Genomic DNA, 17,140 nt, shown 5'->3' with positions numbered 1-17,140 from the left:
GGGGGACCCTCTCTACCCAGACTTTCTAACATGAAAAGGGCGAGTGCTTTCAATATGATTAATCATTCCCAACCACTCTAAGACCTTCCTTCTAATTACGGTCATTGAAACGAGTGTTGGCTCCTGAGTTATATGTGTATTTTAGAGTGAATTGTTCGGGGCTATTGAAGGAGATGCGTACTCAGCACTAGTAATGAATATGTTGCCCCCAGAGTTGTACTGGGACAAAAGCATGTGGCTTCGAGGTTTTAAAGTCTTTTTCCTTGTTTAACCACATTCCTTCCCTCTTGTCCACAAACCTAGTTAATTCCAAGCAGATCCGCAGCTGGATGATAACAGGTTCTCTTCTAGCACTAGCCGTTATAGCTCACCGTTAGAGCAGGAGGAATCCCCATATTCACCATCTGCGCGCTTGCCAAGTTGCTGTTTGCCTCTCTAACCTCTCCTGCAAAATCATCAGATTCCACATCTGGCTGGGGTGAAGATCAGCTTCTAGCCAGGCACCAAGTGTTCTAAGCAGCAGAGTTAAAACGCCAAACTACACATACCCCTTTTTGAAGACACGTTCACACCTCTTCCTGCACAGCCCCACTACAGGACTGAAGTCACCATGCAAGCTATCTTTCTCCATGGTTGTCACCAGTTCTCAGTGGTTTCTTTTAACAACAGGGTGAAGCATTTTCCTGTATTTTATAGCTCAAAAAATTCAATCAAATCACAAATAGAAATACACCCCTCTCCCTTTCTCTCTGACTCCCCTTCTCTGCATCAATGAAAGCCTCCAGCCTGCTTACTGTAATAGTGTACATACAAATGAATGCATACTGAAATCTGCCTTCGGTGGCACTATGAACCCTTCCGTACTCCTTGGGGATGGCACGAGCACCCTCTGCTGTCACTTCGCAGCACAGAAGTCAGCTTAAAGCCCAGAGCCTGCACCGTACACAGGGAACTTCAGGGGCAGATGTCCAGATCCACTGAAGACCAAACCATAAAACCTCAGGGATGTTTTGCAACGAACTCTGCACTTCAAGGCAGCTTATTTTCAAAGACAGTGACTGTGTCTGGAAATAATCATGATTTTTTTTTTTAAACCACCCCAAAGGAGCTTATATTATTAACTATTTGCACTGATAAAATACCTAGAAGCTACACATGGACAAAAAGAAGTCAAAGCCATACTACTATGGCTACCAACTTTCATAAAATGATCATTAAATCACTGATGTTTCAACGTTTCCCCAGCTTCTAAAGTCTTGTGATTACATGAGACTCAAGTTTTGATTTTTCCTCTGCATGTTTTTTTTGCCCTCTTGGTGGCTGAGAAAAACTGGAAAATGTTCACTTCAAAAGTCCAGAAGGCAATAAATGACAAATGTAGGATTAAATGATTCTCATATGCTCTTTTTTTTTAAAGCAATCCTAAAATTTCTTAGAGCAGCTGGTTAGCAATACTGAAACACACATTCAGATGAGTTATTGCAAGGCTTCCTGAGAGGGTAGGATCGCTGGTGTTCAGGCCAAGCCATGAACTGCAGGAGCACTAACTCCAGAACAAAAGGAGGGCCATCAGCTCAGGTGATGGCTTTTTAAACTCCAGTAGCTAGACTTAGAAAAGCTCCTGAGCCTGTAACCACAGTTTCTGAGCAACTGTGTTGATCAATCCTAGACCACACAGATGAAATCATCTCAGAATAAGATCTATGCAGTATATCCATAGAGAGTGTCTATAATGTCCAAAGTCTTTTTTTTTTTTATTTTATTTTTTCCTTAATGAATGAGGACCATCAAGTAGCCTTATTTTCCCAGGAATTATATCACCATCACCGATAGCAGCGTTTAATAGCAAACCAAATACAGGAATGGAATACAAAAGGGGTTCCTTCAAGGCAAGCATTAAAAAAAAACATATATACAGACCAAACATAAAAGACAGAATCAATATTAAGATCAAAAGTAACACTGGGAAAGAGAGATTTTAGTACCATCTGCAGCACTTTAGGTGAAGGATCACAATTCATACTAACAAAAAGAGAAGAGAATTTGCGGAATATAGAAAAGCACGTATTTTACAGAGGGTCAGAGAGCTTGTGATGGGATGTCAGCTGTACAAAACTTTAGGAATCAAAGTTTAGTATGTTCTTTTACATTACACTCAAAAGTTTCAGAGAAATACAAATACTTTTGTTCTTTGCAAGAGAAGATATGCTTCTTAAAATAGAGGGAAAAAAGCAGTAACACAGGCCTGGATTACCAAACTGATTGTGAAACCCTTACTCTTTCCGGTGTTCATACACATACACAGAAGCTATAGCTTCAGTGGGCCTATTTGAGTAGGTTTTCACCTATATAAAGAAGTTTCACAGTCCAGCTCCTAATTAATACTGTGTTCAAACTTCAAGAGCTATTTATTTAAATTCGGGCCAGAATTGTAAGATTGAAGTCCTGTTAATGAGCTGATCTGAAACCAACATTTTTGCTTTGTTGCTAAACCTATCAATAGATAACATTTTCCTTAAACACACCTATCAACTTGCTAAAAACAGTCCATCAGCTAAGTCAGCCTTCAAATTCTGCACTGACTGTAAACAAAACCTACTTTATAAACGTGCAATGCTGCAAAAAATGAAAAAGGATGGGTAAGTACCACTGCCATTTAAACCACCATCATCACTTTCCAAAGTTTCTTTTTCAATATCTACTCCCCTCAAAGTCAACGGCAAAACTCCTGTCAACTTCAGTGACTGCAAGGCCAGGCCCTGAAAGAATAATCCTTTCCCAGATGCACATTTTCAGATGGATGTTGAGTTTTTGGTTAAAAACTGATGAGGCAAGGAGAAAAGCAGATGATGACCTTTTATCACTAACAGCAAAAGCACTTGTCTAAATACACAGCTGCATGAACACAGACAGCAGGGGCATTTGCTGCAAACAAAGATGCCAGCTTCTGGGCTGCAATTATTTCCCATTCCCAACACACTCTTCAGGAGAGACAACCGGCCAAAGAATTCCACAGAAAAATTAATTGCTATTTGTCACAATTAAAGAAAGGACTTTTTTTGATGTAAGGCCTAATATCCCAGATTTCCAAAAGTGTAACCAAGAGCAGGGTGTTCCCTGGAGAGTGGTGGTCTTCTGGCGTATGGAAGAGAACAGGAGGCTCTGGGCCGTTCCAGCAGCCATCAGTGTGCAAGGCCCAAGGCACTGACTTCAAACCACCTGAAAAACAGAATCGCTCCAACTCACACCACCGTTTGGATCCCATAGCTACCACAAAATACATCCATTAACAGACTGCCCATCCCAGAGCATCAGCTAGAGAAGTGTTACGACATCAACACCCATGAGTCGTGATGCGTCAGTGCAGAGCACTGTATCTATTTTATAGCACACATCAATTTCCTATCCAAAGCCAAAGTTCAAAAACACTGTGTGGTTTGTAGAAACTTTAAAAACACATTTTGAAAGGGAAACATTTAAAAAGCCCGAAGCATGTCTTCTCAGAGCATCAGTGTCTTTCAGTCAAACATGTAAGTATATAATAAACTGATCAAGTTTTCCTAGTATTTGGTAGCAGGAAATGCTCAGCTTCCTAACCCTTTAGATTAAGCTCTCAGTGGTATTTCTTCATTGTGTATTTACAGGTAACAGCATGGTTAGAAGTTCTAAGGCTCTTATTTCTCAAAAAACGGTCACAGTAAAGAAGTGACTAAATGGAGTTAATGCGGCTATTGGCAATACAAAGAAGGACGCTCAGGTCATTTGCTATTGTACAATCTGGGGCATTTCACTCCATGCTTTGGCTTTCTTCTTGGCCAGGGATAGCCATGGTGGTTCAGCAGGGCTGCATGATGTCACTGGCAGGTTAGAGGAGTGTCTTGTTTCCTTTTCAATAGCAGGAACCACAGACGCTTCCTGAGCGATAGGTCCAACTTTACCTGCCAACAAGAAGATATCCATCATTTATCAGAAGGCTGAACAGTTCAAACTCAGTTTATGCCAACAATTTTTCCCCCTCACTCTCAAGCAATCATTTAACAGTCCAGAATGTCTGTGACTCAAAAATAAAAGTCAGAGGAATTGCTAATTTGGGTACGGCTAGCACTAGCTGGTCGAGCTGCAACAATGGATAGGATTAACTGTGTCAATGGAAAAGTTGATTCTAAGCTGTCAGTGAATAATCCGCCCTTAAAGGAATCTTCTCCTGAGGCCTAGGAGATAAGTAAGTGTCTAAGTCCTGATTCACAAAGTTCTTCGAATGCATGGAGATTATAGCCCCAGGTATTCTTGCTATTCATATTCTTGGCTAACTTCTTTCTTTCCTTTCTCCTTTCCTTTCAAACTCTTGGGTGCCATGACAGTGCACAGCTAGGAGTTCCACAGGCTTATTCCGCTCTGTGAGTGCAAGAAGATCTAGAAATGAGACTCCTGAGCATGCAGGAAAAATGAAAACTGAATATCTGCAGGGTAAGGTTCACTGCGGGGTTAAATTAACTGGTGTATGTTTTCCAACACTGAGAATTTTAAAGATTTATTTTTCAGTCTTCACCACCAGCACAAATACTCCTACTCCAGCAACACTATTAAATACAAGGTCAAACCAACGCTTTATGGTCTTGGATCTGTAAAACAAGAAGGTGGGATGCTTATGGGGCTATATGTTGTTTTGCATGCAGCCTAACACAAGCCTGTCATCCTCAGAAAAAAGGAGGAATGCAGATAACACTGCTAATATGTCTTCAAGCTACCATTTAGAAAAGACTTCCTCCATCCATCTTGTTTGAAGATTGTCAAGCTTGATTTCTTCAGACAGACTGCCCGGGATGGGGCTTTGCAGAATGCAGCTCTGAACAGATGCAGCTCTCATCTCCTGTGACACGGTTCACAAGTCTGTCAATGCTGTGCATCATCTCTCCCTCTGTTCCAACACAGGCAGTACTATATTCCCATGTGTAAGTCAGAGCCTGGGAAAAACCCAAATATTTTCTGGTTCTTGATTGGTCTGTGTCAGGTATATGGCAGACAAGGTGAAACCGCTGCATGCCAGCACAAGAGAGGCCACATGGGCACTTAAGCAGTATGAAGTTCATGAACTATGATCCTGCTAGAATTTAAATCAATGAAAAGTGCCCATCAGCTTTGCCAGTCACACTCCTGGGCAAAGCTACGTAAGTTCCTACCTCCACTCAGGAAGTCTCTGGTCCTTTTCACAATCCTGGCCCATTGGTAGCTCTTGCAGGGGGTAAGCTATACTTACTGGACTACTGGAAGAAGCAAACAATCCAGTAAGAACTGGCTGCAGCTCCTCATACACAGTGCATTTTTCAGAAGTGAGCTTAAGTCTTACTGAAAATCTGATTTTGGAAATGGATTTGCACACTCTGGGAGACCTTCTTCTTTGTAATAAGCAAAAGTGAGTCTCAAATCCTTTTGCAGGCTTTCAACAGCTCAGGGTAAAACAAAAACTAAAAATGGTGGCACACGAAAATTTGAGAGAAGACTGGCTTTGTGACAAGCCTCACCATGTGTAGGGTGAAATGGAAGAAAGAGAAGAGACAAACTAAGTAATTTTCCCTTTGGTTATAACATGGGCTGCCGTGCAGCAGTAACAAAACAGTCACACTCAGTACAGTAAGGACCTGATTTCTTGAAATTCTCTTCCAAACTTAGTTGACCTTGAGCTGTCCTCCCTCTTGCTGCTGTGTGCTGGATGTGTGCATCACACACAAAACCTCAACTACACATCAAGGGAGAAGGAAACTGCTGACAATTCACATAAGCCAAAAAATAAGATCCAAATAAATAACGCCTCTGGATAGTAAACCTACATCCTTTTCATCAACAGCATCTTCACCCAGACAAATTTCTGTCTGCACTAGTAGGAACAAAATCAGGGAGGAAAAGAGTTTACATTTGGAATTCCTGCTTTCCTGTTCATGTGCTGACAGGGCTGAACGTCACCTTAGCAACAGGGCATGGTTTTCTGAGCAGCTGAAGAGTGGTGATTTCCTTAAACATCAGCACTGGTCAGAGCTCTTGGCAAGATTCAGCGGGTGGAAGACTAGAATATCCCTGTAAATTCTATCCCTGAGGGGAAGAAACAGTCACTGGATTTCAGGAAACTAGGTCAGTTCTTGGGAAGAGGTGATGCAGAAAAATTGTCAATATTGCTGCAAGGCTCACAAGCGGTATGAGTTCTAGCAAATGAGTAGCAGTGCAAAACCAAACATCCCTGCAGTACACAACTCCACTTTAGATTTCCACTGGAGGGTGCTTGGCCTCCCAGGTTTAGACGATTCAACATAGAGAAGTGCAGTCTGTTTGTGCCAGCCTTCCAAAAGAAAACCTCCTTCTAATCCAAGCAAAAATTTTGGCCTGTTTATTTTTCATCCCTCACTTTGCACCTGAAGCCTTACAATATGAAGCTGGCCTGTAAGAGAACCCTTAAAAAGAAAATTGTATTTTAATCACACACACACACAGTTAGGCTGGCAGCTGACATCAGAATCTGTCTGGTGATGCACATCCTCAGCTTGTCAGCTATCTGTAGTAAGGGGAAAAGATTTATTTCACAGTACTTGTAGGTTCAAAAAGGGATGTGAAAACAGGTCTATAGACAGATACTACGGGGTGCAGGCAGGGATGTACTCCCTAACATCCCTAATACAACAACTCTGGATGCTAGTGGATTAAGGACTGCAGAAAGCGATCAGACGCACGTGCTCTCTCTAGACAGCATCTCTTACTGCCAACGTCAGAGACAGAAACCTGGATCAGATAAGCTACTGCTCTGACACAGTGGAGCATTTCTTATGTTCTTAGGAAGCATTCGAAATCAATAGCTTTCAGCTAGCGCAATTTTCTTTTACGTGGCTGAAGAACTGGCTTATCTGTACCCAGTTGGAGCACGTCTCTGAGGTTTGGCACCACAATGAGTATGCAGGGAAGGATAAGCTGCAGCCCAGCAGTAGCCCTGGAAGAGGTACATGAGTCATGATGTCTGAGTCACACTCTTCCCCTGCATCTTTCTTACAGTCTCAGTAAACAGGGCAGGAGAGGGGCCATCCAATCTCTCTGCTCACCCAAGGGTGGAACTGACTACCTGAATTATTCTTGATGCATATTTAACTAACAACTTCTCAAAAACATCCAGCAATGGAAACTACACACCTTCTACAGGCAATCTATGCCGTACCTCACTACCCTTATAGTTAGAAAGCTTTTCCTAATGTCTAAGCTAAACCTCCCCTGATGCATTTTAAGCCCAAGCCAGGCATAAAGACTAGTCTCTTCCTCTCTGCAGCAAATTAAGTCTTCTTTAGACTAAATAACTCTACTCCTATCAGCACTTCCTGGCTGACTGCAGGTCTAGAAGATCTGACCTTTTTTGCTGCTTTCTGGACACTCTCCAACTTCAACTGCTCCCTAGAAAATACTCTTTAGTACTGACCTCTACCAATAGTAAATCACCATACTGTTTATACCCTCCTTCATGAGCTGGCAGAAGAGAGAAAGTTCTTCACTTGCCTTCTGTGGCAAGCAAGAAGGGCAGTGCATTCACTTATATGCAAACCATAGTCTCAACAGGCCTTATATAAAGTGTGCTGATTACCAAAAAGGCAGTGATCTGCCCCCCTGCTACCCACCACCTTCACCACTTACTAATGAAAATTATAGTCACTATGTAAAGATGTGGATGAAAGAGAATACCTGCTGCAGCAGACACACTGCTCTTCATTTGCAGCTTCTTTTCCTGAGAGCTCAAGCTGAGAGGTGTACTCTTCCTCAATACGTTCTCACTAGCTTGCTACAAGAGGGAGAAGAGGAGAAATGAATGCAAATAAGGAACCCACTAGCCACTTGCACTCAGAAAGCTTGCCCTCAGAGTCCTGGCAGCACCTCCAAATCTGATTGTGGGAATGCACCAAAAGCCAAGGATGGCTGGGAATACCCTGTGGGAGGGAGGGAGAGGGGAAGAAAGACGACAGCTGTCATAAATACAGGGTTACTGCGCATGCAAGCAGGTTATCCTCTCTGCCTCACAGATGGGGAAACTGAAGGACTTGCCCAAGCTGCACAGGAAATCTGTGCAAAAGCCAGTGGAAAACCCAAACTCCGGGTACACGGTCCCTGGGGCAGTGCACTGCATGCTGTCTGTAGGTCACCAATACCGGGGAAGCTACTGCAACTCACAGCAGTTCCCAGGCTACCCAAACGTATGCTGGCACCAGTCGAGCTCTGGAAAGGTTCAGATTTGAACCTTTTCCCTTTGAAAGGGAATACATAGAAGGATCCAGCTCTGAAACTAGTGACTGATTTGCACAGCATAGTCACATGTTTGTTAATTCATTTAAATCAGCTGTCTGCTACAATGTTTCAGAGCTCAGTCCTGAAAATTTGTCTGTGAATGGTGCTAACAACCTGCCTGCCATGAATGTTGTACTGAGCAGTTTGCACAAGTACCCAGGCAACCTGGTGCAGGATTCACATCCATGCAACATTAGTCTATACTCTACCTCCTCTCGATCCACTTTGGTCAAAGCTTTGTCTTCAGCTTTATGTTCTTTGGCAAGAGGGTGGCCCTGGAAACCCTTTTGTTTTAGTTTTGCCATGGAGACCCAAGCTGGTTCAGAGGAAGCAGTTTCCAAATGTGGAGAGGAGAGTTTTTCTATAAAAAAAGCATTTCTGAAGTGAAGAAGGGATTTAGGTCAAGTCAGTCTAAAGCTAGTGCTTTGTGTTTTAAATCCTGCAGCATCTGTATACCCTTTGAACAGTGCAGAGATAAAATTACCTTCCCTGACAACTCTGTACTTGGCAATAACTGCTTTTCTGTTTATTCTGGAGTTTTTGACCTGACCAGGCTTCCGTTTTAGTCAATGGCAGAACTCCCACTGAGACCGCTGTGGATTTTGCCTTTGAAACAACAACCTTACATTGCAGATTAAATGAGTATGATAACCACTATTTTTTCATGTAGGCAGTAAAATACAGGCCGCCTTTTCACTTTTCTAGTATTTTAAACCAAGTGATTGGAGGAAAAAAAACTAGGAATTGTGTCAGGTGTGATTTAAGTTTTCAGCTGCCACAGTCTGAAAAATTAACTGCAAAACAGCAGCAAGTTTTAAAAAGCGATATAAAAACCCCAGCTGTATGTAGAAGTAAGTCATATCAGAAACATTTCAGATGCTCTCAAGCTATTATTCGGTTGTTATTCTTGCTGGAATACATCCCTCACTAAGATAAACCAAGAATTCTCTTGACCGGCCAAATTATCAAGCCAATTAAATTATGGTGCTGATGAACTCAAGGCTGAATGTGGTCCTATTCAAGAGAGTTCTTATCTTTTGTGTGCCACTCTGTCAAGGGTCTCAGAAGGCCACTGTTTTCTACAATGTTTGGATAAAAACAGAGTGTAAATACCTGAAGGCTTACAACTATTTTGCTTCTTTGCCACTTCTCCAGATTTTGCCTTGGGAGGGTTTTTGTCTTCTAGGAGATCTGATTTTTTAATAAATGATTTTGTGCTCACAGGAAGGCCTGGAGATGGCTTCCCAGGGCCAACTGATTTCTGATCCTCACTGACTGAAAGAGAAGAAACAGTGGGAACAGCTGAGGGAATCAGCTTTGGAAACTCAGCACGGCTTTCGCTCTGGTACTTCAGTAATGAAGATGTTCTTCTTAGTCTGACCCCAAACGGGTTTTCAACATTTTGTGCTTCGTGGTCAGCCCACTCCATGGAAGAATTCAAATGCAAGTCACTGTCCTTACTATCTCCATCAAATCTATCGGAGATGTTTTTTGCAGACTCCTGTATGACGGCATCAAAATGTGTGTGCTCTTTTGTTGTTCCTTCAAATAACTCTGGTCTTATAGGGGAGGTTGGGGAACTTCTGCTATAAGAATCCTCCTTTGAATTTGAACCCCCTGAGAGAGATCTTTGCCATGCTGGTGCAATGGTAAATCTAACTGGTTTAGCGGCAGCAGTTTTTAGTGGCGTTTTTATATTTTCTTCCAAAGATTGGCTCTCTCTCAGCGTTTTTGTGTGAGAAGCTGTACTGCTTAACTGGCACTCTTTATTGTCATCATTAGAAGAGATATTACTCTTCAAGCCAGACAAACTCGAGGAGGCAAGACATCCAATGGAAAGTTTTTCAAAGGTGTATGGTATGCTAGTTTGTTGACTGTCTTCCTTACCCTTCAAAACAGGACAAGGCAATTCCGCTTTGAAACATACATCCAATTTACCAGGGGGCACCATGCAATCTGCTTCCAAGACAGATGCAGCAGCATCTGTTTTTGTTTCTGCATTGCCTTCGGATGACTGAAATTCCATAATTTCGTAAGTTTCTTTATCATTTCTTGTTCCTGAACTGTTTTCTGGACTGAAAACAGCCAGTGTCTTGACGTCAAAAGAAGACCCTGGATTGGCTAGGCCAGCCTGTGAAATGCTCAGCGCAGGATGTGAGACAGAGTGGATAGACTGATTTTCACTAGCATCCAGGCAAGCTTCTACTTTGCCAGTAAACGGTGGATCCCCCTTTTCCCAGACTTTGTCTTTTTGGTCCACAGATTTTGCTGATGACTTTTGTGCAACATCTGCCAATATATTTGTGTCTTGTGTTTCCATGCTATTGCTAAACAAGTCATCTGCTAGTGTGTCTGGTAACAAAACAGCTTCTGCTTTAATTTGTTGAGATTTTGGAAGTGCAGATACTCCAGTATTGGTATTTTTCTGATGTAATTTCAATCCATCAGCAGATTCACCCAAACAGTACAGCACCTCTGCCCTGTGATGTTCCTCCATGTTCACTGGAGACGCTGCCTTATTCTGAGGGTCTGTGTCTGGAAGGCATGCATCCTCTTGCAACAGAGCACAGAAGTCTTCTGCCACAAGCATGGAATCGCGAAAGTCAGGGGCCGCATCAGTGGGACTTGTTACAGCTGGTGTCTCCTTAGAAACACTTCCCTTTGCACCATATTCTGCCTTGGCTGATAAGCCTATATCAAAAGAAGAGAAGTGCGCACTTTAAGGTTACAGCTCGAGGACCACCCATATGAGTAATTCACTCCAGAGAGTGCAGTCATTTAGCATGAGTTCCCCTTATTTGGCTGCCATTACAAGGCTGTTAAAAGCACACTTAGAAAGGGGAAGCCCAGTTGAGGAGACTCATAGTTTGTAGTTTGAATATACCTAATCCTGGGAATGACTGAATGTTGCTGTCTGCTGAACTTGCATCAAGCAGTTGATCAGTTGTCTGCTGAACTGGTATCAAATCATTTTCAGGGCTGCTGAACATCTGGACAGCTGAGATGTGTCCACCCACACAGTAAGCCGGAAGTGTTTGTGAAGCAGCCCAAAGGACTACTATGGTACAGGCGATTTGTGCATGCAGAGTCAGACCAGCAGCTCCCCTGGGGACGGGGTTTACCCTACCTCAACCATACAGTGCAGGTACAGTAAATCTAACCCTCTCTTAGGCACCTGAGATCCACTGAGCTGTGCAGATTTCTGGCTGGGAAATTCAGGATAGGAGTACGACAGCAGAAAATACTACTTACAGATCTTTCCATCAACAGATCTCAAAGCCCTTTCTGAATGAGCTAGAGATGCCCAGCTACTGGATAGACAATATTTGCGTGCTCCATTTGACACTCCCTCCTCTGAAACAGTAGGAGTCCTCAGCGCCCAGCTAACACTAATACCCTGGGTCTGAGATACCTAACATCTCGGAGCACCAGGTCCCAAGTCTGCCTTGACAACAAAGTTCCAACATTCCCACCACTACACTGTAGCGTTACCATATAATACAATGGTAAAGATAGAAGCTTGCGTGCCATTTTGGAGAAATTGCAGTTGTTTTTATAATTCACAATTACAATCGTTTTACTACTGACAGTTAGCTATTATTCAAATAATAAGAGGGGGAGGTAGCAATGGAAGATCTACTAAACACAGGCCAACTAAAGTGAAATTACACGCTTAACAGATGTAATGCTGAAGTTAAACATTTTCTGAGTTTCAAGGAACTCCAACCCCAGGCAATGAGATCTGGCCACCTCTGTAGCATTAGTACTTCTGAAAATACTACCTTCACCTAATTTCTTTTTCAATGCTGCCACCGAAGTTCACTGTTCCAGCACCGCTGTGTTGATCGGAGCACGTGACTCTTTCCTCATCACACTGTAGCAGCCAAGATTGGGTTTATGATATATGACCAAAAAAGGTGTCTAGTTGGATAGGATTTTCACTGTCAGCCACATGCAGAAGAGTTCAAGCAACCAACTGAGCAATTCATAGGTCTGCATTACCTTCCCAATCACTTTTATGCTGGTCACCCTCAAGAAATTCTGTTGAATTTCCCTTCTTTTCTGGAGCTGCAGGAAGACATGCTTCATTTTCCAGCTGGTCCACCTAATATGGTGCAGTAAGATGTCTTAATTAAAGAATTATGCACAAAACATGTATTTTATACACGCATACACACGTTTACAAATACACAAAACATGTAGTCACAAAACCCCCATACTGGAATTTACCAACACTGTGGGTAACGTGCTATTCCAATTAAGAACTTAGAAATCACCCATGCTTTAAAACATCAAAGGCAGCCCACTCATCTCTCTTGAATCTCTGAAACATTCTGGGATTTACACATTTTGAGGGAATGAGCACATTTTTAAGGAACCACCCAAGTTACCTGGCTGCACAGAACAGAGCAAGCCAGACACATTATCATCACTTCTGGTATCTTGTGACTGCCACTCCACAATTAGCTTTTCTCCTTCAGCACTGTAGTTACATCAGCTCCAGCACAAAGAATATCCAGCAAAGATGCTGCAGGGCCCAAGCTTCCAAGAAAGCCTCACTCTATATTCCACTCACCCTGAGTTTTCCTCCCTGTTCCTCCCTCCTAAAGTGCAGGAATTCATCCAGGGCACTTCTAACTCGAGGGAATGTTTTCATGCACAGTTCTCCGATGCAGAGGGAAATACTCCTTATTTCTGCCACGCTCCAGCTTGACACCCTCTTCCTCTGGCAAACTATCTCCACAGTGTGTTTCCTAGAAGCCAGGATGAGAAGCATCTCACCCTAATTTCTTTTTTCCAGAAGGCTCTTCATCCATTACCACTGAATTTTTGCTCTCTTGGGCCCCCAAAGAGAGCGCAAGCCTTCTTGCACTCATTGCTTTCACCCATCTGAACAACAGATTCCCATATACAGAGCCACATCTCTTTCCAAGGCCTTTGGCTAATTCCTTCGGCATAAAAGTATTAAACTAAAGCTAATCTGAAACTAGAAAGAGGCTTGGGCTTTTTTAAACTGAAAACGGGCTTTTAAAACAACAGGAATAATCTTACAAATGAAGTGCCACCTGGAACTTTTTCGACTAAATAATGAAAAGATAAAGTTGCACTTTTATTCAGTTCTGGTGAAACTGAAGCAAGGTTTCTGATTTGGTGGAAATTAGGCCGTCTCCCTTCTTCCAATAGAAGAAGGAAAAAAGTAAAGAAACGTGGACAGGGAAGAAAAGTGGACAAAGAAATATTTTAAATTAAAAAAAAAAAAAACACATCCATTTCCTTCTGTGCAGTGATTCCTCTCCAGAAAAGACTTACCTGGGTTTGCTGGTTCTTGTTGGCAAAGCCTTTCTGTTTCCGGGGGTTTATGGCAATCCTGTGCCTGGCTGCTGAGGTGTCCAGGCAGCCGAGGGGACTGGCAGGGATGGTGAAGTCAACAGGAAGGAAGCTGCAGCCTCGTGAGCCTGGGGCCCCAAGAGCAGCAGAGGACAAGGGACTGATGGGCCTAGAGGAACCTCCAGAAGGTATCTGTAAAGCAAAAACAAATCATTATTCATTTTGCTCGTCTTCCCCCCACCTCTGAAATAGGTTTCCTTTGCTAGCTCATTCCATTTCAGAAGCCTGAAATGGCTATATTTTTGGACATAGAATCCTCACTTTCAACAGTCATGCCTAATATCACCTCTGCACAGCCTTCAACTCCATTTGTTGCGTTTAGCTGTATTTTACACAGAAGTGGGAAATATCTGGATCCTCCTTTCCCACAGTAACAGCCTCAGCTGTCCTTCCCAGTTCTTATCCGAAAAGCCACTTGCAATATACGTATGCACCAGCAGGAGACACTGGTGCAGTTTTTATAACTGCCTTTTCATCCTGATAACATTGCAGGAATGAGATATTAAAAAGCCACAAAAGCAGAATGGGTATTTGTTCTTCATTACTTCTATTTCTCAGAAAGTTAGAAAGAAAAGTTAAGTCAAAGTCTAAAGTTACTCTAGGAAAGTTAGTACCACAGTCACTTTGCTCTTTGAATACCCACTCTCCCAGAAAAATCAAATGCTTCTCTCCAACAAGTAGCTCAGAACCATCTTCTAGGCAAAGTGATGTGGATCTCACCCTCACAACCATGCTGCTCTGGGGAATCAAACAACTGTAGTCTTAGATTACATTATTAAAATAACGAGTTGGCAGAAATGTTTGAAGAGAAATCCCTAAACATGCAGTTTGACTGGTTTTGTTACTGGTTTAAAATGTAGACCAGACGTGCTGAACATTTGCAAAATTACACAGACATGTCAAACAAGCTTCATTCAATATAACGTATTTGCTATTTTTCATGGTTTTGGCCATAAAGCCAGGTGAAACATAGCTATTTAAATGTGCTTGGTATTCAGATTTTAGTTTTGTTTAAGCTCAAGATATAATACAGAGTGTAAAATATATGCTCATGAAGTTTTAAAGATAACAAAAGCGTCTTCCCATCTGTTCTACAAAAATTGTCTAGGTACATTGCTTTGTGCTTAAGAGAACCAGAAATTAATTTCCTTATGCTCTATTGATTATTTTCGGTTCCTAGATCAGAAATAAATCACAATAGAATGTATTAGGCCAGATCTCTTTTCACAGTGTGTAATTTTTCCATGAGAAGAAAGAAGAGCATGTTTAGTAAATAAGCTAACTATAATTCTACAAAACTAATAATAAACCTCTAAGGATCACCAGAACTTATAAAAACAACAGCACTGTTACTCATTTCTATATATAAGTTCTTCTGCTTTCCAATTTTAAAATTACACTTGTACTTATTTAATATTAAAAAAACCCTGAAGCTAGCATCTGAGCCACTGCCATGTAGAGATGGCAAAATCAGCTGTTATGTTTGCTTGTGTAATAGTACCTGATTTTACAAGCTATCTGAACTAGTACCACCTGCATGAACTTTGCACCTCTAGTTTATAGGTAGGTTTCATAGTTCTTGCTTATTTTAATCCTGTGAGACCATCCAGTCTTTTACAGCCTATGACTTTCATTAAAGCCAGGAGAGCTTAGGGTTTGCACTATAGCACTGTACGCCACCAGCCAAGGGTCTGCTCCCTGGTGACAGTAAAGCTGTTATTAAATGAACATTAAAGGAGAATTTTCCCTTAATGGAGAACATTCCCTTCTCCTCTGAGGAGTCAGGAAATGTCTCCTCTCTCAGCACTGACTGACAATCACTTTCTTCTCTCAAAGACAGTGGAGCACAGACAGGCTCCCCACATTAGTGACCGAATGTGAGACGAATTTGGGGTTGGTTGGCTATCGGTCAGTTACAGGAGCCTGCACATGGAAAACGCTGCAGCTAAGAGCGACGTTTCCTAACGCGTGTTTGTGCCAAGAAACTTTCTTCAGCCTCACAAGATGAGACTCTGCTTTGCTTTTAATCAGTCTGTGCTGAAGATGCCAACAAGGAAGTTAGATTTTGGGAAACGCTATCTGGCAACCAGTGTAATGCTGGTTAATGTCTCTGTAAAGTCACTTGCTGCTATCTTTGAGTGACAGCCTCACACTTATCTTCGGACCAGTCAGAAACTGTGCGTTTACAAACGTGGAAGGCATTGAGAATTATCGTGGGTGGCACATCAGGGCTTCCCACAGAGGCAACAGCAGCATGAAGCTCTTGGAAAGCTCAGAAAAGCAGCGCAGGGCAAAGACATCAAGTCACTATCATCTGCAGCAATATCAGTACAGTGGTAAAAAGTAAACTACTACACTGTGTGTAACTCCTAGGATCAAATCCACTTTTTCCTTTATTTAACAAACAGCATTGTTAAACAGAACAACTGGTGTTAATTTCATGGTGCTGTTCACCATTTTCTTCATCTTTGAGAATGAGGTTATTCAGTTTAACAAGCCGCGTTCTGCTAGTTCAAATCCTGGTATTACACAAATAGTTACAAATGTTATTGCAAAAATGATGATTATTTAGGAAACGCTTTTTAATTTTAGATAAACATATTGGTAAGATTTCTACTGAGTCCATCTGCTGACTAAGAAAAATATTTGGGTAAAGGAACAGATGTCATACCCTAGAGAGGCTAGTCAGACTCCTAGTGAGTTGAGGAGAACAAGAAAGAGCCTTTAAGTAGGGGAATTCTGTGCAACATGGAACAGAAAGAAATTTTCCTCCTGTCCTTCCTCTTCTTTCTCACAGGAGATGAGGACATAAGACAGAAAGACCTCAAACACTTCAGAACCAGAAAGAAAAGGGCTGTTTTATATATATAAACCTGTCTACAGGTCTGTAAAATGGAATATTTTACTCAAAATATACAACAGGAGATGAGTTAATAAAATGCAAGTTGAACTAATGATAAAATACATATAATGAGGTTATTAAAAAATAATGACAATGAAAGTTACCTAGATCACTTAGGCCTCTAGAGCTCTCTGACTAGCTGCCTATTACGAGAAGGAATACACTGCTTCATCTTTCTACCCCAAAAGCAACCACGCCAGCGATGACTGAGCAGGAGAGCATCTGACCTCAACCACTGGAAAGCTGAGGCAGTCTTGCCCAAAGGCTGCTCTCTCACTTCTCAAAGGCTGGCCAAGGAGGGAGTGGAAGGGAAAGCTGCCTTAGCAGTGTGGTTGGCACTAATCATTTGACCCTCAGGACGCTGCCCTGGCTGCTTAAGGCCCTCCTTTTCAGGAGAGAATATTCCACTCTGCTACCCCCTTCCCTTAACTTGTGGGCTCTTCCCAGCTTCACAAAGGGTTAATTCATCTTCTCTCTGGCGAGCTTCTCAGACAGGGAAGCTGTACGGAGGACAGCAAAGCTTGGGCCAAAATGACCCACAGC

At 42.2% G+C, this 17,140-nt stretch overlaps 1 protein-coding gene across 22 annotated transcripts in view; it reads right to left on the bottom strand.

Moving 5' to 3' along the window:
- Positions 1-1,729: 1,729 nt before the first annotated feature.
- Positions 1,730-17,140, bottom strand: part of KIAA1210 (KIAA1210 ortholog) — a 64,109-nt gene continuing 48,698 nt past the window's right edge. For all 22 annotated transcript variants that reach the window (XM_068957639.1, XM_068957647.1, XM_068957643.1 and 19 more), the window contains 6 exons: positions 13,618-13,827; positions 12,310-12,412; positions 9,421-10,998; positions 8,517-8,668; positions 7,711-7,807; positions 1,730-3,938 (listed from right to left, as the gene is read on the bottom strand). In XM_068957639.1, the coding sequence (XP_068813740.1) occupies positions 3,766-3,938; positions 7,711-7,807; positions 8,517-8,668; positions 9,421-10,998; positions 12,310-12,412; positions 13,618-13,827 (2,313 nt within the window). In that variant the 3' untranslated portion in view covers positions 1,730-3,765. The remainder of the gene's footprint in view (positions 3,939-7,710; positions 7,808-8,516; positions 8,669-9,420; positions 10,999-12,309; positions 12,413-13,617; positions 13,828-17,140) is intronic.

The sequence above is a fragment of the Struthio camelus genome, chromosome 11, assembly GCF_040807025.1.
Source record: "Struthio camelus isolate bStrCam1 chromosome 11, bStrCam1.hap1, whole genome shotgun sequence".
NCBI lineage: Eukaryota > Metazoa > Chordata > Aves > Struthioniformes > Struthionidae > Struthio > Struthio camelus.
The sequence above is the reverse complement of the archived record's forward strand: the minus strand, read 5'-3'. Positions and strand labels throughout refer to the sequence as shown.